Source organism: Clytia hemisphaerica, unplaced genomic scaffold (assembly GCF_902728285.1).
Source record: "Clytia hemisphaerica strain Z4C2 unplaced genomic scaffold, Clytia hemisphaerica genome assembly, whole genome shotgun sequence".
Lineage (NCBI taxonomy): Eukaryota > Metazoa > Cnidaria > Hydrozoa > Leptothecata > Clytiidae > Clytia > Clytia hemisphaerica.
This window is the reverse complement of record NW_027103311.1, coordinates 33,319-58,580: the sequence shown is the minus strand read 5'-3', so window position 1 is coordinate 58,580 and position 25,262 is coordinate 33,319. Positions and strand designations below refer to the sequence as shown.

At 35.4% G+C, this 25,262-nt stretch overlaps 1 protein-coding gene and 1 long non-coding RNA gene across 2 annotated transcripts; both read left to right on the top strand.

Annotated features, from left to right (window-relative positions):
* The first annotated feature begins 13,174 nt into the window (after positions 1 to 13,174).
* LOC136813319 (uncharacterized) lies at positions 13,175 to 15,770 on the top strand. Its single transcript, XM_067069836.1, has one exon. The coding sequence runs from the start codon at positions 13,398 to 13,400 to the stop codon at positions 14,409 to 14,411; it is 1,014 nt and encodes a 337-aa protein (XP_066925937.1). The 5' UTR covers positions 13,175 to 13,397; the 3' UTR covers positions 14,412 to 15,770.
* A 10-nt stretch (positions 15,771 to 15,780) lies between these two features.
* Positions 15,781 to 19,134, top strand: LOC136813331 (uncharacterized). The gene is made up of 2 exons (XR_010847461.1): positions 15,781 to 16,479; positions 17,565 to 19,134. It is a non-coding gene; the product is annotated as an uncharacterized lncRNA (long non-coding RNA).
* The last annotated feature ends 6,128 nt before the right edge of the window (positions 19,135 to 25,262 follow it).

Here is a 25,262-nt window from a genome sequence, read left to right as displayed (position 1 = left end):
TCTATAGAGCTCAGCACACTTTGAAATTGTGTAGCCGACTTTTAACGGGAGCGATGGTGTTGCAAAACTTGGAGCTGGTTCTCCTTCATTTGTTTGTATACTGTAACCTCCCATGGTTTTGGTTGCGGTAATGACAACAGCAAAAGATTCTGGAGAAAGTATGTTTTCTAAGGACAGTGCGTTGTTTGATTTGATTTGTCTGATTTCTCTCAAAAGTCTAGCCATCACAAGCATTCGGTCTGAAATAGCAAAAATTGATTTGTTCTTGAGTCAGAAGTCATTTAAAAATTCAAACCCTGTTACAATTATCCAACTTTGATTAAAATTTCAAAAGAACAACCAAGCCATGAATTCACATTTTTCCTATTTCAAAAAGAAATACAAGTAACATTCTCTGGCACTCCTTACCTTCAACTCATGGTCCCTCTTCATTTTTCCGTTATGCTGGTAAGTCTGCTTGCATCCGGGAAAACGACACTTGAAACGTCCATTCTCTGTTTGCTCTTCTGATGTGTCACTTTGCTGAAAAATGTGGACTTTTTATTTTATAGAATTTCTCAATATTTAGTTTTTAAGTTTTTAATTCACTCTACTTTTCAAAAATGTTATTCTCTTAAAATAATAAATTTATCACTTAAGCAACTTGTGATTGTGATTGTGAATTTTTCATCTTCAGAAATTCAGCCAACTGGTCCGACTTAAGAAAATATTTATCCACAATTCTTTCTGACAGTATTTTGAGAAATTCTTTCTTTGACTGGTTTGACTCCAACACATCAGGTGGAAGGTTTTTATCATCAGGAATATCAGTTACGCTTTTGATTGACAATTCAACCAGTGCAATTGCTATTATTCTTGCTTCTAATTCAACATCAAGAAATTGACGACAAGCAGCATAATTTCTCTTGACTTCAGACACAACGTTTCTCCGATTTATGAGGACTTTATCACTTCCTTGAGTACACTTGTCAGAAGTGTCAGTAAGGTAGAAGTTGTCGAAGCATAGCTTAAATTACAAAATAAAATATTTCTTTTTGCAAGTGTTCTGCAACAGAATATTTCCTCAATTATTTATTTTCCTCTCATGGACAATAGGAGAAAAAAAAGACAAAAACCTATTTTATCCTCAAAATATTCCCCTGTTGTTTTTACTTTATTTGGTGGTAATTTGTCAAATTGAAATTTCTCATCATGAAAATAGTTTGATTCTTTATTCATTCAAAGCTATTACTATTTTAGAGACTTTCTGCTGCTGCATTCTATGACAATTTATATTTTGCATGTTTATTCAATTTTTGATAATTTAGGGGGAAAATTAAAAAATTAAATTTTTGCATTTGGTTTGGATCTTTGGATTTCAGTTCTAATTTTCCTTTGAAGTCAATAAATCTGACTGTGTTCCTTCTCGCGCAATTTAAAGGTTTTCCACCATAAAGAAAAGGCATACTAGCACTTAAATTGCAAATCATTGAAGGAGTGGTGCGCCCAGTCATTCGATCCATACCTCGTACTGCACACTTTACCTATAGAAACTGGTTTTATTTGAGTAATTTATTATAAAGATAAATCCAAATTGTGTCATTAATTAGAAATATTTACTGAATGCTAATTTTACCATACTTTAAGTAATACTGATGTTTTTTGTTTGTCAAAATATTGTGTCTTTAAAAAGTTATCACACAACACAACAGCAGAGCAGCATTAACAGCCTCTTGCATTTTGCTTGCAGTATTTGTCTCATAATAAGAAAATCCCACAAATTATTTTTTTTGCTAAACCTTGGTTTCTTAACACATAAATAAACTACATATACAGGAATGTAATAAACGAATAAACAAAAAAAAGCATAACATAGCCAGCAAAACATCACACATGTTTCTTTTTTGCCCACTGCTTATCTACCATTATTAAAAAGTAAGAACGGCCTTTGTAATGAAATAAATTACGTAAGTTATGAAAATTTATGCGTACACCATATTTTGATTTCCGGGGTAACTAATATTAGTAAACCATACAAATGCTCATAGACCAAGAGGAGTAGAGAGCCTAAAGCTCGAGGCGGTCTGATCCAGTAGACTATTGTGTTTCGTGAAAAAGATAAATTTTTGTTTGATTTAAAATTAATAAACATATTATCTTCCGCAAACATCAAAGAAATGAAGGGCTAACTTTGAAAGCGTTTTTTCTGGAAGTAGATTTTTGTAAAATTTGTATTGAGTGTGCATATTTCAAACAGTTAACATGCCAAATCTAACAGACCGATTTCAATGAAAATTATCTCATTGGAAAGAGTAGATCTTAAACTTTAAAATGGTGCTTCATTTTCTCGATTTACCTCTTTGTTCAAGAGAAATGTCAAATTAAAGTTTTAAAACATGATTTTTACAAAGCAAAAAATTCAAATAGGCATAATTAATGAACGGGCGCTAATTCAACATAATGTAGCACCTATTTGCAGCTCAGGAGGAGGGCTTCAAGAAGCTATATCTTTTATTCAATGAAGTTTATTCAATTTGGCATGTTAACTCGGCAAACTTTTATTGTATTATTTTCAAATTACGTCATATCTATTGTTTTAGCCGCCATTTTGAAAAACGAATTACATCAACCTTCAGCAAATTCCTTCTGCTATCCAATCATATAAATCATTTTACCAAAAGAAAAACGCCAAACGACCCAGAACAGAATTTGTTCAGATAGCCAATTGACAGTTGTGTACCCTTAATAATGATTATCTATCAATTGAAATAGATGCTTGGTTTTAATTGTTCCAAAGTATTAGTGTAACTCTTTATGGTTCGCCTGAATTTCAGGGATAAGGCGAAAATTATTCTTTCCGAAGATATTTGACCTACGAAGATGTTCCTGAGCACAGCCCATCTCCGCCTACCACAATCATTGGATGGTTGATGTGGTTCATACCCAATCCAAAGGAAACAACATTCATAACGGTACTTTTTCCTATTGATTTGAACTGGCTAACCAAAGCCTTGTATTTATTTTCAGCTACAAAAAATTGACAATTTTAATGTAGGAGAAATGAAACTAGCAAGAAATTGACCCACTTAAATATGAAATAAGAAAAAAGAGAAAATGGAAAGTTGATCAAACAAAGATTAAACCCTACTATATGATGTACTACAATACTAAAGACTGGTTTAGGGTGTGAAAAAGGTGGAACTTAGTGATAGATGGCAAAGCTTACCTGCAGGAAGCATATTTCCGACAAGTGTTTTTGTGATTCTGTACAACACAAATACCGTACAGTTAAGGAATCCATCTTTGTTGTCCTTGAAATTCTGTGCATAGCTCAAGATTCTGAAACAATTAAGTATTTATTGAAATCATTAACTGCCCCTGCAAGCATCGTCACAAGTTTTTTAGTATTTTTGCTCATTGTCATATAAATTTATTTCAAAATCAGTTCTTTAATGTAGCTTGTATTGTTGAATAAAAAGATTTGAATGAATACTTTTTGGTGAAATTTACCTAATGATGTAGTTGAGATATCCTTCGTCGGACATTAATGTTTCGTTAATTTCTAGAGTGTACGATTCCAACTCGTTGCAAATCAAAAATTCCACATCCATCTGTGGCCCAATCTCCCACCTTTTATTTGCATCTAAAAGAGGTAGTATTTAGTAAAATCTTTCATTATAAATTCAGACTTCAAATAGTTTTCAATCACTGCTAAAGTTGTTTTCAAAAGTTAGCTGAGTGGCTTTGTTTAAAGATTTCTCAAATTGATTCGTGGCAGAAATATATAAACAACAGGGAAATAATTATAACAACTCCGCGGGACTCCAAATGCCGATAGAAGTCACTCAACATCTGAGCGTTTACAATAGTGTCCACATGGTTTTTCATCCCTTTTCCGAATATAGTTCATAAAACGCTTTCCTCGAGTCGAAGCTCGTGAAACTAATCTGGCTAGTCTGAAAAATATAACACAGATTACAAAATCAGGCATATCTCTCTTTTCTCAGACCCTCCTGAATCTGCCGGTTTAGAGACACAGAGGAAAGCTCTCCTTGTGACCCACCTCCCCTACAACGCCCTGCGGAAACCCACAAGTGTTTGTAAGTCTCTCTTACCAGAGCTTCCTTCCAGAAAGGCTGAATTTTCTGTCTTTGGGACGGCGTTCGTCTTTGGGATGACATCAGTCATTATTGTCGGTGCAGGTGTTTCTTTTGGTGGTGGTTTCTTTTGTTCCTCCACTGCATCTGTATTGAATTTCCGCAGAGGTACTGTGATTTCGTCGTCTTCAACAGCATCAACAAATTTCGTAATTAATCGCCTCACCATTCGAAGGTTCTTCCCTTAAACGTTAATCGTTAACGACATGGCAAATTCTCGAAGTTTGTCCATTTGAATCTTCAGAATTTCATTATCAGTTAAGAGTCTAAGTTCTTCTGCATCGACTTGAGGACCAGTCGTGGTCAACTCTTCATCTTCAATTTGACTCATTTTGTCTGATGCAATAACAAAACACGATATTTAACCCACTGAATTCAAACACTGTTTATAATCTCAATGTTTTGAAACAACGTGGATATTAGCAAGTAATAACATAACCACTGTCTTTCCAGTTAATATGTGGGTTTTATAAACCAATACACCATGTAAACATAATTCTTCAAACAATTAAAATGTCTTGTCGTGTTTTACATCAAGTAATTCCAGTTATTTATCGACGGTGCCATATGTTAAAAGTGATATTCAAAGGTTAAATGGGGTAGATACTGAATAAGTTGGACACAGTTACAATTATCTTCATAGAAGTAAAATAGTATTTTTCTTTAACATGAAACGTCCTTCTTCCCCATGTGTTGCACGTTAATTCTGTCGCTCGTCCCTGGAGGCTTGAGTTCCAGTAAAACAATGGGATTCTGGGATCGAGCGCTACAGCCGGCGGTCCGGGCGGCCAAAAGTTCATGAGGCTCTCACACCTGCTTATTTGGACCCCCGTCTATTCGGGAGACAAGTAGGAGTTATGATTATTTAACTTGTTCAATGCAGTGAAAAGCTTACCCTCCTTTCTTTTCTTATAAGACCGGATTTGCTGTATGCAGTCCGGTCCTTCACCTTTACAGAGACAATATTTTGACTTTGAAATTGGTATTGATGATTTAAGACAACTGATACGCTGATACTGAATTGAGTTATCATCCCAAAATTCTTTCAATTTTTCAAGTTTTATTTAAATGTGCAAGACTAAATAAATTCAAAAAGTTTTACAGTTTTGGCACGCAAAATTTAGCGACGAGTACAAAATGCATCAAACATAATGCATAATATTTGAAAAATGTAAATTTTAGAGTCTATAATAAAGAGAATCTGAGAGATAATACTTTCAACAAAACAAATATACCATTTTCTACCAGAAAATGAAAGGTAGAAAGCTGTAAATTTGAATTTTGGATGATGAAGAAAATCCATGATCCACTGAAAATGCTTGTTGCCATTTTGATTTTCATAGTTGTAATTTACAGAACGTAGTATAGTGTAGAAAAAAACACGAAAATATCTCCGTATGTTACTTTTCTTACTCGAAAACGTAAATTTTAAAGCAAAATCTTTATTCTGGGGTTTCTCAGATCTTTTCGAACAATTGCTAATAAAGTTCAACGGGTTTTTCCTCTTACAAATCATTAACCATGTGAATGCTTTTTGTTAGATAAGCCAATATAAATTAAAGAGCATCATACAAAAGCTAGATCAAAGAAAATAAACTTCTAATATTTTTACATTCAAATGTTTATGTGTTTACCTTTGTTTGTCAACATCTGACATCAGTAGAGTAAATACCTATCTCAAAGATTTTCGGCGCGTGAAATAATAGGCGTTGTTTCTCGAGCCAAACTTTACAACATGCAGAACATGAATGTTACAGCAAGAAAGCAACAACAACATAACTTGGCAAAGCAACAAAAAGAATTGGAAGATGTACTTAAAGACATTCGTGAAGACACTTTGACACATAAAGACTCACAAGACTATTACAACTTTTCATGATTCTATTTCTCAATCTGTTCTTAATGTATCTAAATCGTTTCTTGACGACCCTATGGAAGAGATAACACTCGAAATGATTTTCTATTAAATGAGAGTCATTAAGTACGACATTGCTGTTAAAGAGGATATTCTTATCAAAATACAAAATGAGAATCTTGCCATGAAAAATGAAATAGCCAACCTTAAAGATGAACTTTCTACAAAATCTCAAGTTATTGATGATTTGAAATTCAAGCTAGAGGAAGTTGGGAAACATAGTGATTCGGATGAATTGATCGAGATAGAGAGAGACAACAGTGAACTACAACAGTATATTCGTCGAAACAATATCGAAATCGATGAATTGGAGGCAAAAGTAATTGAAATTGGAAAGGCTATTGATGTTAAAATTTGTCCAAAGGATATTGAAGCTTGCCATCGCACAAAATCAGCAAAGTCCAAAGCGTACTGTTGTGAGGTTTGTAAACAGAAAGCTCGCAGAAAATTTGATTAAAAAGGGAAAAGACTTCGGTAAACGTGAGATCTTTGAAAAAGCGAATCTATCAAAGAAAGTTTACATGAACAATAATCTGTGCAGCCACTATAGATTTCTCTGGGGAAGAGTCAAGAATTTTTTTTTCTCCAAAATTCACTTTGCACTTTCTCTGTCTAACAGACTTTCCACCACACTGTCTATATTTTATGGTCAAGGCTGCCATTCTAAATTGATTTATCACTGCTGGGGTACCATCTTGAAATTATGCATGTCATTATGTGCATATATTTATTTGCAGCCATAAGATTCATGCAGGAAAATCTGTCAACAGGGGTTCACCTGATTTCTAGGTGAACCAAGCTTTGTCTGGCTGAGGTAAAACTTATTTTTTCTAAAATTTTGAGCTTGGATATCCAGGCTAATTGATAACAGGCATAACTTTTTACTTTTATAGTTTTACTTCTAGAATTTGAATTTACACAGATCTTATTACATTATGAAAAGAATAAAAAAATAGTACCATATTACGAATCAGTGAATTTCCAACTTAATTATGTTATCTGACTATATCTCAAGCATCGTTGAAAAATACATCTCAAAACTTTCAACACATATAGTTGAATAAAAATATGATCGATTTCTGTCAATATTAACACTGCTAAGGCGCAAAATGATATCAAGTTTTTATCATAAACAGTGTAACATTTTAATAAACAGTTTTCTTTTCCACCATTTTCTTTTGGACTGATTTTGAGCAAGATTAGTTTCCCGATCTTTTTTTCTCCCGCATAGTTCCGAAAAATATCGGAGGGGCAGTTCTACATTTTGTGGGTAAAAAAGATACCAGTTTCTTTATTAGTTAGTTTTGCTGTAGTAAACTACTCTCCCTTTAAATTGAAAATTTATATATAATTTTTGATTTGAAATTGTCCATAATAAACGCGCGATTTTTGTTACATTTTAGCATCTCACGCAGATCCTTCACCTTAGGGTTAGGGTATTTTCTTAGGTTAGGGTCGAAATTCAACCAAAATTTTAAAAGAAATACACACCTGAAGCAAAAAATGGCATTTTTGTGAAAACTTTGAGCCTTACTGGGGGAAAACTGGCAATTTACAATTAAAACTACTCTTTAAATGACATTCTTAGATTTTGTTGCCTGATTTCACGATGGTGATATTCTTACGATATTCTTTTTTTTCATCATGGACATTCTTATAAGAAAAAAAGCGTGTAGCAGAAATGCACTGTAGGTTGGACTTAAAGGGGATGAGTTTTGGCGGGAATCTAAGTTGGCAGATGGCTAAAAGAATTTTTTCAGAGAGAATTTAATTTGGCAGGTGACTTGAAAAATAAAATTTTACGGGATTAAATTTGGCGGATGAGGGTCATTTTTGTCCAAAAAACGCCATTAACTAAGAAAAAAACAGTTTTAAAGCCTAAAATATCATACATGAGTTTAATATCTACTTTTAGATTTATTAAATGGATCCAAAACACCTATACGGAGTTTCAAAGAACTTCTAAAGAAGTCTAAAGGTTTGACACAACATCTTCTAACCTGGAATTTTTAATTAAAATCTGTTTGGATACAAGTAAATGATCTTTTGAGTGAATTTTTAGTGTTTATTAATTATATATTTTCTTTTATAAGAACAAATTATACAAAAACATAAGTTTGCGATGTACAAAACATTGTGAGCAAGTTATGAACATTTTATGGCTTTGGGAACTCTAAAACACCCGATTTCTAGGCTCAAATCCTAAAAGTTCAGAAGGCACCAAAAATTTTTGAATGCTCTTAAAAAACGTTCAAATTAAAAACAAGGATCTGATCAATGTATTTTTATCATAGGCAAAAAGAAAAAACACGTGTTGAAATCCAAAGGTACTTCATTATTGTTCTTCTATGACAACTGTTTTGGTAGTCTTTAGTGTGAGGCTCCTTTAAGAATATAAAGAACTTTTATTTTTAATAAAACAAATTTCCCATAAGTAAGTGTCTGGCCCTTGAGCAGGCTCGTTTTTGCTTAAGCTTTCAAAGCATTCATCCATTTAGTCTACGCTTATTATATGCTTCTGAATCATTACGTTATAATTCACCTTAGCCAATTTAAAAATCTCGAAATTTCGTAAACATTTGATTCAAAAAGAGTTTAGATTTTTGGAACAGTGTAATTTGGCTAGTCATGGAATTTTTTTTTAACTTAACCACTTCCAAACCTTTTTGAACAGAAAAAAATTGACCTCATGAAAAAATTTTAGGCTGGCGTATATGCTTGTGTTATACCCTGAGTATCAGAGGTTAAGTTTTCAAAGAATATATTAATATAATAAGATCAATAATAGAAATTTTATCGCGCATGTGTCAATCTAATCACTGTAGAAAGAATCAAAGATGAAGAGCAAATATTACTTTATTGTAATGTCTAGCAGACTGTATCAGTATGCAGTTTACTATTTACGAATTGTAATACGAAGTGTGATTGAAGTAAGTTTCTTTCAAAATAAATCTTGTAAATGATCCCAAAATGTATAACAGTAATTACTAAACTATTAATTATGGAAATGTCACTTTTTTTAATTGAATCGAAATAATAGACAGACTTTATGTTGTGATTCTCTATCACTGACTCTTTTTAAAAAGCATTGATGATATTTTTTAGTTGTGTTTTCTACGACGGGAATAAAAATATCAACTTTGAACTTCATCCAAGATCTTGGATGGTCGTCATGGTTACTTTTGTCTTCGTTGATTGTGCGCTGAATAGAATCTTTTCGTCGGCACAGCGTCGATATATGATTTCGACCTGTGCTTTTCATGGTACTTATGTTATGCTTAGGAAATCTGCAAATCTGAGCCTTCATATGCTTATAAGTGTTATGTTTATAAAGAAAAATGTGATTAAACAATATAGCCAATCACTAAAATATACAAACTCGTATCCAGCCCCTTAGCTCGCTTATTTGATAATTTTGATAGCGCTCACCAAAGTGTTCTATCACGTCAATCAGTAAAATGAAGTGGTACAGATTGAAAAACTTAGCAAATTATAAGGACTTTCATAATTCATAAATTTGAAAATTTATTTATATAAAAGTTGTATGAAGGCTTTGCAACTTCTTCTTCTTCTTCTTCTTCTGAGTCAAGTGACAGTAAGTGTTGGATTTTTTTATTCAATGAATTTTCGATTCTTAAAGTACTACTGGGAGTGACAAAATGTTTATCATTTGATCCCCTACAAAAGTAATTTTCTTGAAGGTTTTCGACATCTCAAGAAAGTAAATACTGTTTCTTTTTAAGTTTCTACTTAGGGAGCGGTCATAAAGTAATTACTAGGGGGGTGGAGGATTCTAGGGGGGGGGGGTCGAAATTTTTTTTCAAGGGGGGGGGTTCCAATTTTTTTTGGGAAACTCAAGAGAAAATGTAGGAAGTCTAATTTCATAGTTTTACGTTTGAAGATTTCAAAATTTTTTCAACTCATAATTGATCTCATTGGATACATGTACATTTCATATTGGCATTATTTGGGCATCATCGCCTTGCCCTTTTGGTTTGTAACATTGAGCTAGGTGAGGGAAGTAGATTAGTGGCTCTCACAGCTCATCAGAGTGGTTTGAAAAAGTACTTCGTAAAAAAAATTTGTCAAAACAAAGTGTCTTTTAGTTAAAATGGTGGTGAAAAATATTGAAATTTTCGCCCATCGGCGCAAACCATGGTTGCGCCTCCTTAGCATTTGCTAATGTCTTCTAACTTACATTCTAACTAACAGACACAAGGCTCTGGCAGACCCTGGAAAACCTGGAAAATATAGGTTTTATAGGAAAATTTCAAACTCAGAGAATTTTATTTTTCAGACTCCTTTTAACAACAGAACAGCTTATTTTAGGGTCTCAAGTAACCAATCATCAAAATTTTTTCTTGAGTAATTGAGATGCCTCTGTAATGTCTGATGAAAAATGGTATTCGACATCTCACCATCAGTTTCAAAATAGACTCAGGGAGATTGTGTACATTATCAGTAATTTTTCAGGGAATCAGTGGCGACCTGGCAGGGGGTGCACCCCCCAGAAAGATCTGAGAGGGGCGCCAAAATTTGATTGATGTTTAATTGGGCAATTTTGCACCCTTCTACATGTTTATAGCGCCTTTTATAAAGTGTTATGTTAATTTTTTTTTCGCGTGCGGCGCTTTCTCTTTGCGCTCTTGCATCTTTTCTCTTGAGTTTTTCCGAAACTACCATCAACATTGAATCGCGAAAAGCCGAAGCAAGGTGTTGTGTATCAACCAGTAGTTCAAGAGGATGCTCACCCCCAGAGAGAATACCAAAAAGATCGAAACTTGTTGATGCTCGCTGTGGCTTTTGTGGTCTTATGCCTGCTTATGCTGACTAAATTTCTCCTTTTGAGTAACTCTTTTAAGTTGTTTGACCTTTCTCACCAAAATATTTCGTGCCCCTTATCCCTAGCCTCTTTTAGCCATTGATCTTTAATGGAGAGTAAAGTAGTAGCGTGAAAGCTTAAATAAGATGATCAATAATACTGATTAGATTATCAGGTACAAAACTTCAATTTCAAGTATCAACAGCTCATGTATTTTATTTGAGTGGCTTTATTTTTGGTGCTATAATATGGGGCATTTTAGACAGATTAAAAGTTGAAAATTCGCCGGCGCAAACCATGGTTGCGCCTCCTTTGTTCAAAACACCTTAACATTTCAAATTACAAAAAACAAATTCCAAGTTTCTTGACTCAAAGACCCGGGCGTTACTTTGAACCATACTGCTCTTACAGTTTAATATTTTCACTTAATAATGGTATGGAGGGCGCAAATAAGGACAAAAAATACCAGGGGCGCCAATTTCACAGTTTGCACCCCCAGAATATTAAGCCAGGTCGCTACTGGGGAAAATAAGCCGTATTTTTTTCCGTATTTTTTTTCAAATCTTACAGAAGCTCAGAGAAAACCACTTGATGATTCTTGTCTTAACCCTGTTATACTTTAACTTAACAGGGCTAAACTATCTCTCTTACCTTATTTTGACATGCAAATTCTTTTTCGCGTAAAAATTTTTCTAGTAGGGGGGGGAGTACGAAAAAAATATTGGGCCTTATGAGGGGAGGGGGTTCGAAAATATTTTCAAGGTTAGGGGAGGGGGTGCGAAATTTTTTTTGGATTTTTCAAAATATCCTCCACCCCCTCTAGTAGATACTTTATGACCGCTCCCTTATATGTTTTAGTGAAAGCCCAAAAGACTTGTATGCTACAACTATGCAATTTTATCATAGATCAAGATCCAGAGCCCGACCAAGACTTTTAATCAGTTCTTGTTGAAGACGATAGAATCGGGTGCATGTCACTAGTCCGACACTTTCTAGTCCGACAGTAAAATAGTCCGAATCTATGAAATAAATTTAAAATTTGGAAGTCTTTTTTTCCGACGTCACTTTTGTCCGAAAACGAAAGATTTTTGGGTGTCAAATGTTGAATAAGGGTTTTTCACTAAGATAATATTAATAAAAGTTGATTTTGGCGGAATTTTGACATAATTAGAAATAAAGGAACAATCAGGGTTGTAAATCACTAAAGAAGAGTCGTAAAAACAGCTAAATCCAATTTCTTGACTCTTGAAAGCCCAATCCTAATAAGCTTACCAAAATTTAACATTTTAAGAAAGGTCGGGTTTAGGGGCCTGACCTCAAAATCAGAACTTTGGATTTTTATAAAATATGTGACTCCTCTTCCGCGATTCATATTACGTTTTTTAAATGTTTTTTTTTTACTCGTTGTCGGACAAAATTGTTGTCTGAATACTGACGCATTCGTCAAACCCAACGTCGGACATTTATACTGTCGGACTAGAAAGTGTCGGACTACTGACGACCTCCCATAGAATCCTGGATTTCATCAAAGGAGACGAATCCTTGAGAAGGCAATCGGAACGATTTCAAGTTTTTAACTGCCGTTCCTCGCTGATACAATTCAGGAGCTGCGCTAAAAAAGAAGCCAGCATTATTGGAATGGATGATTTAATTCACACATGCTCATGTCATCTTGTTCATTCTAAATTTGTTATCCCAATTAAAAGTGATCCAGACGACCTCGCTAGTTTGAGAGGAACAGAGAGGCTTCGATTACCGTTTTTGAGGGGGTCGTATTTTGACACAGTTGAATGTTTGCTGGTGCCACAAATATACACCTATTATATAATGAAGAGGGAGAACCGTTCATACAGAGACGCAACCCAATATATGTATGGCAAATTTCAACCAACTGTTTTTCACATCATGCTACTTGAAAATGTACGTGTGTTTACATTTTTCTTCTATCATGATTTTCAGGCAAATAACATAAATTTCTCTTTCTTCCTTATTTTACATTAAGACAGGTTGATAAAATCTACATAAATACCATAAGATGAATCTAAAGACCGTGTATAACATGTAACAAAAGAAATCACGACACAGCCTTTTGAATGTAAAAATGTATCGAAAGATATCCAAGCAAGGGTGCTCTGAATTAGAGAGAACAAAATGAACAAATCTAAGAATTTTAAAAGGCGAAAAAATGAATTATATTTAGCAAACAACATTGACTTTTTTTTGTTTGACGTGTAAGAAGAGGCTCTAGAACAAAATGCGTGGTCTGGTATTCGTTCTGATAATTCGACGACAAATCTCAGTGTATTTCTTCACGTTTTCGGAGAATATTCTACGGAAAGCGGAGGGCGTTTTAGAGTTTTTCGTGTTCGGCATTTTGGGCGTTTTTAAGTAGGCGTTTTTAGCGTTCCGTAATTTATTAATCTATTACTGTTTTGTAGCGTGGTCTTAAAATGGTAGATTTTTGCGTTTCGATTCACACGTCGTTCAAAGCATCTAGAGTCGCTCGTAAGTTGTAGTTTTAGTAATGTTAAAAAGAATCAAATCCATCATGGCTAGAGAAAAAACTACAGCCACAAAGAAGAAAAACACTGCTTCAGCTACTATCACTGGTAGAAGAAAGAGGAATGACGAACAAATTTCGGTAGAGGATCAAATTTTGGACAACACAATCAGGACTGAGACAGACGATGAGGATCAATTCATTCCAATTAGGATTGAAAATCGTCAGGTTAGAAACCCAGGAATCCCACTTATCCAGGGGCAGGCACAACTACAAGGTAATCCACAACAAGTTCAGAATGCTTTTGACCACATTACATTTCAAGACAACTTATTGAATTTATTAGAGCAGAGGTTCGACAAGGCAGACGAGAAAAGAGAAAGAGACAATTTTTTCATTAAATCACAAATGAAAACTATACAAAATAAGACTTCTAGAGAGTTTAAATCCATTGCTAACAAGGTTCAATATAATTTTACACAAAATTTATTTGAATTAAATAACGAAGCCAAAATCCATCTGGAAGCCAATAATAAGGAATTGTCATCTGTGTTGGAGAAGGTCGAAAAAGAATTACTGAAGCGCCAGAAAATTATCGTGTTTGCCGATCGTTCGGTGGCAGGTTGGAATTCCGTCAATGAGTACCTTCCCGATGAATTGATCGATGATGGGGATGACGACAAATGGAGGAAGGCCGAAAGTAGAGCGATCTCGGGTATGAAACGGAAGCACCAACAAGACGGTTCAAGCAGTTATGTACCACCTAAGAGATTCATGCCTTCCCAACATTACCAAGTTCCTCAGATTGTTCCAGCACAACGTGTCCAACATGTGTTTCCACAACAACAACAGCTGGTTCTGCCACTCCAACAACGGCCCTTTCTATGGCAAGGTGCCAGTGGAGAAGGCACATCCAATCGACTCCAATTCATTCCGAACCAGCCACAAAGATATCCAGTACCGCTCAACGCGTGTTTCGTGTGCGGTGAAACCGGCCATTGGAAGCACCAGTGCCCTAAAAGGTCAACAATGGGATAGTGGTAAGAGAGATTTTCTGTTATCTCATAACAAACCAAGGGTTAAAGGGAGTTTGAGAAGACACCTTCATTTCTGGAGAGAAAAGTTAGAGGCTAGTACACATATTTTGGACGTTATAGAGCATGGTTACAAAATTCCTTTTAGATATAATCCGCCACCTTTTGAATTTAAAAACAACAAATCAGCTTTACAACACAGAAATTTTGTGGAAGAGACCCTTGAGAGTTTATTGGAGGAGGAAAAATTTTTGAAGTCCAGAGACCTTTTGCTACTAACCCTTTGTCAGTGGCAGAGTCCAAGTGTGAAGAAAAGATTGATTTTGGACATCAGTTTTTTAAATCAATTTTTGTGGAAAGAAAAAATAAAATTTGACAACTGGAAAGTTTTCGAGGATTTTATCGATTCAGATGCAGAGGCATGTTTATTCAAGTTTGATTTGAAAAGTGGGTATCATCATGTGGACATACACTGCGACCACCAAAAATATTTAGGTTTTTCTTGGAATTTCGGGAAGGGACCTAAAAGATATTTTCTATACTCAGTTTTACCTTTTGGGTTGAGTTCGGGGCCTTTAATTTTTACGAAGATAGTAAGGGTTTTGATAAAATTTTGGAGGGCTCACGGGATAAGGATAGCATGTTTTTTGGACGATGGTTTATCAATAGAATATGCAAGGGAAAAAGCAAAAGAAAATGCTGTTTTTGTTAAGGGTTCTTTAGATAAGTCAGGTTTCATAGTAAACGAAGAGAAATCACAATGGGAACCACTCACAAAGATTCAATGGTTGGGTATTCAGGTAGATTTTGAAAATAAAACTTACTCTATTTCTGAGAAACGCATTGCTTCCTTGTTAAAATCTCTCGAAGTTATTTTTGATAATCCAACACGAACTTCTGCAAGACAGCTTTCTTGTGTAGCAGGAAAGATTGTTTCAACGAAATTTGTTTTAGGAAATGTGATTCGTTTAAAAACGCGTTTGATTTATAAATTGATTGAATCCAGGGTCTCTTGGGACAAAAGAATAAACATAACCTATTTTCATGATGTTTTAAGAGAATTATTGTTTTGGAAATTGAATGTACGAGAGTTAAATAGAAGGCCAATCAGAAAATACGAAATTCCAGATTTGAAAGTTTTTTCAGATGCAAGTGCCACGGGAATTGGAGCAGTTTTAGAAAAAAGTGTGTGTTATAGAAATCTAAAACAATTAGAGAAAGGGGAAAGTTCTACTTTTAGAGAACTACTGGCTATTAAGTACGCGATCGATTCTTTTGACGAGCTTTTAGGTGAGAAAACAATTTTATGGCACACAGATAATATAAGCACAGCTATTATTGTCAGGATAGGCAGCAATAAGGATATTTTTATTAGAGCAGAGGTTCGACAAGGCAGACGAGAAAAGAGAAAGAGACAATTTTTTCATTAAATCACAAATGAAAACTATACAAAATAAGACTTCTAGAGAGTTTAAATCCATTGCTAACAAGCTTCAATATAATTTTACACAAAATTTATTTGAATTAAATAACGAAGCCAAAATCCATCTGGAAGCCAATAATAAGAAGGAATTGTCATCTGTGTTGGAGAAGGTCGAAAAAGAATTACTGAAACGCCAGAAAATTATCGTGTTGGCCGATCGTTCGGTGGCAGGTTGGAATTCCGTCAATGAGTACCTTCCCGATGAATTGATCGATGATGGGGATGACGACAAATGGAGGAAGGCCGAAAGTAGAGCGATCTCGGGTATGAAACGGAAGCACCAACAAGACGGTTCAAGCAGTTATGTACCACCTAAGAGATTCATGCCTTCCCAACATTACCAAGTTCCTCAGATTGTTCCAGCACAACGTGTCCAACATGTGTTTCCACAACAACAACAGCTGGTTCTGCCACTCCAACAACGGCCCTTTCTATGGCAAGGTGCCAGTGGAGAAGGCACATCCAATCGACTCCAATTCATTCCGAACCAGCCACAAAGATATCCAGTACCACTCAACGCGTGTTTCGTGTGCGGTGAAACCGGCCAATGGAAGCACCAGTGCCCTAAAAGGTCAACAATGGGATAGTGGTAAGAGTGTTTTTTTGTTATCTCAAAACAAACCAAGGGTTAAAGGGAGTTTGAGAAGACACCTTCATTTCTGGAGAGAAAATTTAGAGGCTAGTGCACATATTTCGGACGTTATAGAGCATGGTTACAAAATTCCTTTTAGATATAATCCGCCACCTTTTGAATTTAAAAACAACAAATCAGCTTTACAACACAGAAATTTTGTGGAAGAGACCCTTGAGAGTTTATTGGAGGAGGGAAAAATTTTTGAAGTCCAGAGACCTTTTGCTACTAACCCTTTGTCAGTGGCAGAGGATCCAAGTGGGAAGAAAAGATTGATTTTGGACGTCAGTTTTTTAAATCAATTTTTGTGGAAAGAAAAAATAAAATTTGACGACTGGAAAGTTTTCGAGGATTTTATCGATTCAGATGCAGAGGCATATTTATTCAAGTTTGATTTGAAAAATGGGTATCATCATGTGGACATACACTGCGACCACCAAAAATATTTAGGTTTTTTACAAGATTTAGCGAACGATATTTATATAGCTTGTAAGAAAAAGGACATAAAATTGACTGTCACTTGGATTTCTAGAGACCAAAATGGACAAGCGGATAAGGTAAGCAAAACAATAGATTACGACGATTGGTTCGTAAAAGCTACTTTTGTGCACGACCTGGAAGCAAAGTGGGGCAAGTTTAGTATAGATTTGTTTGCAGATAGCGACAACACTAAATGTGCACGTTTTTGTTCAAAATATTTTTCTCCAGGGAGTTCTAAAGTGGATGCCTTTTCGTTTGATTGGTCGGGAGAATTTTGCTACATAGTCCCTCCGGTTTACCTAATTCCCAAAGCAATTAAACATTTTATAGCTTCCCAGGGGAGGGTAAAAGGTGTTCTAATTGTTCCTTATTGGCCCTCTGCAGTATTTTGGCCTTATTTGATTAAGAAAGAAGGTGTTTTTAAAGATTTTGTCAAAGAAGCTGTTTTCTATAAGGATTCGCGGTTTTTCATTTCCCAGGGGGAGTATAAGGGTTCTATTTTGGGAGATGAGGATTTAGTTATACCTTTTTATGTTTTGTTGATTGATAATCTTTATATTTAGATTTGGTTTCAAGGAAAATCAAACAAAGTTTTCAAGTTAACGATCCAGAGTTGCAAGCGTTAGTTTATTTGGTGCCAGGGGTATTGAATTGTTCCAGGGCAAACAACACAATTACGAAATACGAATGTTATTTTAAACAATGGGTTAATTGGTGTAATCGTTTTCAAGAGATAGTGCCATTACCAGCAAAAATTCAACATATCATTTTGTTTATAGTCGCATCGGTACAACAAGCAAAGTCTTATCCGGTAATAGAGTCTACCCTAATGGCCATAAAATATTTCCACAGCGTGTCGGTCATGCATTAAAACATTCGAAAATGTTAGAACATGTTTTAGAGGCGGCAAAAAGATTGGTGGGGAAGAGCGCTATAAAGAAGGAACCTGTCACAGTAGACATGTTAAGGAGAATGGTGAAAGTTTTGTCAACATCGAAGAATAACCTCAAAAGCTTGAGATTGACTACGATTTTACTTACGTCTTTCGCTGGGTTTTTACGATTTTCCGAATGTGTGAATTTACGAAGATCTGATATAAAATTTTTTGCCACACATGCTGTTCTTTTTATTGAAAAGAGTAAAACTGATATTTATAGGGTCGGACATTGGTTACATTTGGCAAGATTAGATTCCGATTTATGCCCCGTCAACGCATTGGAGAGATATTGTAGAAAGATAAAGGAACAACCTAACTCTGACAATTTTATTTTTAGAGCCCTTACATCTGCACACAAATTAAGGAGAATAAACAAGTCGATTTCATATTCTTCAATCCGGGATCAATTTAAAACGATGTTGAGTTTACTTGGCTACAACAAAGCACTTTTTGGTTTACATAGTCTAAGGTCGGGAGGAGTCACGGCGGCAGCTAACCTTGGTATCAAAGACAGGTTGTTGATGAAGCATGGTCGCTGGAAGTCGGCAAATATTAAGAATAATTATATATCCGAGAACTTAGGTAATTTATTGTTTGTTTCGAAAAATTTAGGGTTATAAAGTATTAATAATGTCCGTTTTCAAAATTACCCTCTATCAGTTTTCAAACGAAATTTATAAGTTTGTCTCATGCTCTTAGTCCACAGGCTTTGGTACGGCTCCTACTACCAGAATACAAAAAGCTGTCTCGAAATCGAGATTTTTGGTGTTCAGTTATTCTTTTTCCCGTTTTCGGTCTTTTGTGTTTTCCATTTGTGATCTGTGACTTTTCGGAGAATTAGGAAATAAATCAATTTATTTTCGGTTCGCAGATAAGAAAATAAGTGTATTTATTTACGTTTTCGGAGAATATTCTACGGAAAGCGGAGGGCGTTTTAGAGTTTTTCGTGTTCGGCATTTTGGGCGTTTTTAAGTAGGCGTTTTTAGCGTTCCGTAATTTATTAATCTATTACTGTTTTGCAGCGTGGTCTTAAAATGGTAGATTTTTGCGTTTCGATTCACACGTCGTTCAAAGCATCTAGAGTCGCTCGTAACTTTACTAGCAGCAGTATTTTGTGAAACCGATTATATTTTTTAATTATCATTATTCGGTTATATACCTATATAGTGTTAGAAGATATAAAAAAGAAAAATTAACGATTTGTTTCGTGTTATGGAATTTACTTTCACGTTTTTTCATAAAAAAATTTTTCGTGTGGATTGATAATGAGTTTTTCTTGTTCCCGTTAAACAATTTGTGTCCAATACTTTTCAGTTTTTCCGTCACAGTCTTTTTCTTTTTCAGTAACGAAGCGTTTTGTATAAGGTACTTTTTTAAAGAGTCGTTTTCGTGTTTTCCGTAAGTTGGGGTTTTCCAATATACGTATACAGTATTTGTTTTTTGGCTTTATAAGGTTTTCAAATGATGTTTAGCTCTTCTTTTTTGATCCCCCACGGTTTCTCTCTAGCAGCTCTATTTTCAGAGACAGTTAGGGCACCCAAATTGGCGAACGGGGCTAGTGTAGTTTTTATCCGAGGGGATCAAATTTGAGGAAGGCATGGAATGTTTTTAGGATCAGTTTAATTAGGATACGACTAGGATTAGGACTAGGGTTAGGGATAGAATTAGGACTACGATTAGGTCTAGATGTAGGCTTAGTGAAATAGTTAAAAATTTAAATATAATGTTGTTTTTAGGTAGTTTATTTTGGTATCTATACGACTTTAGGCTTTGGTACGGCTCCTACTACCAGAATACAAAAAGCTGTCTCGAAATCGAGATTTTTGGTGTTCAGTTATTCTTTTCCCCGTTTTCGATCTTTTGTGTTTTCCATTTGTGATCTGTGACTTTTCGGAGAATTAGGAAATAAATCAATTTATTTTCGGTTCGCATTATTTCGTAGCGGTTAATATAACTTTGAAATAGTATAATTCTATAAATATTTCCAGGCTCCACACCATTTTTTTACAAATATAAACATAAACAAAAGCTTTCAAGATAGGCGTCTACACTTAAATAACAATACCGAATTGAACTTTCAATTGTTCTTTGTGAAGCCGTCCGAGCTCATTTTTTATAATTCCTCCAATTTTAATTTGATCTTTTTCGATTGTTTCACGTTTTTTTTAAATACACGACTTCTTTAAATGGTAAAATGTGTTTTGTTTATCAATGGTAAAGTTTAACCCACCACCATTACTCGTGTACATCCGTTGATCCTTTCCCTTAAGAACAATGTCATACGGAGAGGCTGGAGGGGGGTTAGAGGGAAGTTTACGAAATTTGCCACCGCAACCATAACATGTAGTGGTTTTTTCATTTTTCATCCATACCAATAGAAAATCATGTTCAGCGGTGAATTCGATTGAATTTGTGCCATTGTCAAGGAGTGGGTGTTCTTGCATAGTATCAACATCGCGTTCTTTTGTTGCTTTCCTCTTTCTTGTCGTTTCATTCGGCTTTCTGCCAGCTTTTTTATGCAGAAGTGGTTGTGCAGCCTTTGTAAGATTAGAAAAGGACTTCAGTAGGAGAGGCAGTTTTCCAACATGGTGTCCAACAGCAATTGTATGCGCACAAACTCCTTCCTTTTTAAACCCAGGACATTGACATTGGAAATTTGCATCTTTGTGAGAGACGAAGCGTGGGTACGACTTGTCCGAAAAGGACATTACAATTTTTGTTTTCGCAAGATGGTAGCCGAGTAGTGCGGACGTGAAGAAGCGAGCTGAAACCTTTACAAACGACTTCAAAATAACTCATACGTTTTATCTACATGTATCTTCACAATCCATTATTAGTAACCTGTATATATTTCACCATCTCAACTGCAAACACATTATCTCTGAAATCTGGTGACTATGGAATTTGAATCAGCCTTGAACAACTTGAAAAATGAACTCTCAAGCATCTTCTCGCAAGACTGTGAAAAAAATCAACAACAACGTCTCCTCATTCAAGACTTATGTTGGGAATGAACTATCTAAGATCTAACACTCTGTTGAAGATATGGACAAACGCCTGACAGTATCCGAACAAGGTATCCACGTCTCTGGCGATCGTATAACTGCTTTGGAAGATTCAAATGTCTCAAATCTATCCAAAATTGATGAACTTTCTAATACACCTGAATCCATTGAGAAATCTCTTCTAACACAAATATCAGAGTTGAAACATGAACTTGCTTCACAGACCGACAGGGGGATGAGAAGCACCCTAACCTTTCGTGGATTCACCGAATCTGATGGAGAAGGGTATCAGAAAACACCAAAAATCTTGGCAAATCAATTAGCCCACATGGAGGAAGTGGTGAGAGGCAGTAACAGATTAATGTACTCAGAAATTCTTGACTCCATTGATCGTGCTCATAGATCCAGAAAGAGTAGCGACGTCACCTCGTCGCCCCGTCCAATCCATATGAAATTTATCGCCTGAAGAGATTCTGATTATATTAAATTCAACATATAGTTACTTGCAAAAGGAGAGGAACCAACTATGTTTGTGGACAATATGTACAGTGAACATACAAATGCGAGGAGGAAGCTAGCCTGGAACAAACTGAAAACTCTCATGAAGGCAATAAAGTTCCGTTAAGTATCCAGCCACACTAGTCGTCAAAAACAATAACACTGGGAAATATGATACTCACACAATTTTCTGAAAACTTGAGCCGTGTTTGAATAAAATAGGTAAAACTCATAAATAACTATGCTTATTTATGAGTTTTACCTATTTTGTTCAAACACGGCTCCCTTTTCAATGTCCCTTCTCCTTGTGCCTTGGTCTACCCTTGTCCCTTGTTCAAAAGCACCTGATTCTTGTCTGCTGACAGGGCACAACCTTTGTTTTATTCTTTCTCCTTTCTTTTTTTTTTTTTTTTTTATTCTTTTTATTATTTTTTCCCCTACTCTCACTCTCTCTACTTCTTAACTTTCCCTCCCATGCCTAAGAAGCCTTCTAAGAAACCCAACCAAAAACGTAATATTAAAAATCCCTGTGATATATGCTCTAACCCTGTAGCTAAGAACCATAAAGCAGTTTGGTGTGACTTATGTAATCTTTGGATCCATATCAAGTGCAACAATACACCTCCCGATGACTATGAGCAGCTCAAACTTGAGGAAAATCCATGGTTTTGTCAACGTTGCTTCAATCATATAGCACCTTTTGGAAACATAACACATGAAGACCTTAAATTAACTCTACAAGGTAAGAATTGTGATTTCTTTTTAGACCCTGATAACGATATTAACGTCCAATTCTACAGAGATATAGAGGATGCCCTAGAACAGGATGATTCATTGACTTCAGATTGTCCTTATCTAACTATGAGTGAAGTAAATGAGAAATATAACAAAAATAACCCTTGTATTTCTGTACTCCATCTAAATATTGCATCACTAAAACTTCACTTCGATGATTTTTCAACAACTCTTGAAAATTGCTCCATCCCTTTCAATTTTATTGGTATTACTGAGACTGGATTCTAAGATGAAATTAAAGCAAAAAACTCCTCCATGTTAAAGAATTACCACCACTTTGACTGCTGCACTACTTCAAACCGTGGGGGGCCAGACTCTATATCTCTGAAGGATTCCACTCAACTCCGAGAGATGATCTAACCTTATACAAAAACAATGAGGTTGAATCTGTGATCAGAGAGGTTGTGTATGAGAAAGATAAAAACTTCATTGTTGCATGCATATATAAACACCCAAGTGCTGATTCTGAAAACTGTATATCTCTTTACACTGATCTTCTTGACAAAATTACATCAGAGAATAAAAAAGCAATTATTTTTGGTGATTTCAACTACGACCTATTATTGTCTGAATCTAAGCAAAATATTGATGATTTTCTTAGCTCCAACTTGACTCATTGTTTCATTCCGACCATTACCAGACGAACAAGGATAACTCCGCAACCTCAAAAACGCTTATTGATAACATCTTCACTAATTTCATCAACGCTAAACCTCAGGCTTTGAATTTCATTTGCAAAATCTCTGATCACCTGCCTCAAATACTCAATCTAGACCTTAAACCAGCTAAACCATCTCAAGTCAAATCAATAAAAAGGGACCTCAGAAATTTTGTGAAGGATGATTTCCTCATGGATTTTCTCTCTATAGACTGGGCTGACTCTCTACGCGGCAAACTTCCGTCTGAAAAAAATGAAAACCTTCATTAACAAAACCAACTCAATAATTGATACTCATGCTCCAAAAAAACTACCTGGAAAAAGGCTCACATCCCGAAAAATCCTTGGATCACGAAAGGACTTCTTAAATCCATTTCCTCAAAAAACAAATTATATAAAAAATTCATGAAGGCTAAAAACACTCAACTAAAAAAACAAAAGCATGAAAACTTTAAAAAACACAGAAATCTGCTCTCCAAACTCCTAAGATTGAGCAAAAACAATTACTATAAAAACTTCTTCTCTGAGAATAGACTCGACTTGAAACTAAAATGGAAGGCTGTAAATGAGATAATTGGTATTAAATCAAACACAGACCTTTCCCCTAAACTTATCCTACATAATAAATTTCAAATTACTAACGACAAAGACATGGCTGAAACATTCAATGATTTTTACGGGTCAATTGCTGAAAAAACAAAACAACAGATTCCTCCAACAAACAAAAACTTTACTGACTTTCTAGGTGATCAGGCTCTCAACTCCATGTATTTCAATAAAATTACGTCTACCGCAGTCCTAAAACTCATCAATGAACTTGCTACTGACAAAGCTTCAGGCCCTTCAAGTATTCCCACTTCCTTTTTGAAGTTGATAGCTCCAACAGCAAGCACTGTCCTAGCTCACATTTTCAATGACTGTATTAGAAATGGCATCTACCCTGAATGTCTGAAAAAAGCAACGGGTAAACCGTTGCACAAGAAAGAATCTAAACTAAAAGTAGGCAACTACAGACCAATCTCCTTACTGTCAAACATAAACAAAAATTTTGAAAAACTTATACACCATAGACTAGTCCGTTTCTTTGAGGATACTAATACTATCACTACCAAACAATTCGGCTTTAGGAAAGGACACAGCACAAATCATGCTGTGATTGCTCTAACCGGACTAGTAAGAAAAGCCCTTGACACTGGACAGTTTGCTGCTCGAGTTTTCATCGACCTACAAAAAGCCTTTGACACTGTGGAACATGACATACTTCTCAGCAATCTTGATCACTACGGCATCAGAGGTCCTACTCTTAGAATACTTAGATCATACCTCACCAACAGATCTCAATGCGTCGAAATAAGGAACTCTTTTTCAAAATACATACCAGTCAGACACGGTGTCCCCCAGGGCTCAGTTCTGGGCCCTCTCCTATTTATAATTTATATAAATGACCTGCATTTATCATTAGAAAACTCTACAACCATTCACTTTGCAGATGATACAAACCTTATTTGCTGCGACGAATCTTTAAAAAAGCTTAACAGGAAAGTAAATCGGGATCTTGCCCTCTTAGTCCATTGGCTTCGGGCTAATAAAATTAGTCTTAATGCTTCTAAAACTGAATTGATCATGTTTAGGTCATCCAGAAACATAGTTACAACAAATTTGAATTTCAGACTAAGTGGACAGAAAATTCACCCAGCAAATAAGGTTAAGTATCTTGGAATCATTCTTGACGAGCACCTCTCCTGGGATCCTCATATTCATGACCTTACTACAAAACTTTCCTGCACTGTTGGATTTCTATCTAAACATCTCGTAGACTTCAAAACACTCATCTCTGTCTACTATGCACTTTTTGACTCTCATGTCAGTTATTGTCTTCAAACCATTGGATATATCACCCAAGCCTCTCTAGAGAAAAGTCCTTCAGAACAAAGCTTTACGGGTTAGACACTTTAGACCACCCAGGGAATCGGCTCGCCCACTCTACGTCAAACCTGCCATCCTTCCTAACTCCTTAAGGTTAAAAACTGTCTTCTAGCATTAGACTTTATCAAAAGAACCATTCCTAGTTATTTTTGTCTTGATTTTCTTAGTCGCACACCAAATCAAGAAGCAACACGTCAATCACCACATAGGCGTGAACTACCAACTACAAACACGGTAAGATATGGCTCCTTTAGCTTACACTAGTTACCAAAGACTGGAATAATCTTCATACTAAACTTAAAATTAACAATCTGAATAACATTTCCAAATCTACTTTCAAATCCCACCTTAATCGCTACCTTTTAACTAAACTTGCAGAACAATAAACGACCTCTCTTCATTTATTTTTTTTCCTCTCTCTCTCTCTCTCTCTCTCTCTCTC

Coding starts and splice junctions, on each gene's coding strand:
- LOC136813319 (XM_067069836.1), top strand. CDS start 13,398: ATGTTAAAAAGAATCAAATCCATCATGGCTAGAGAAAAAACTACAGCC.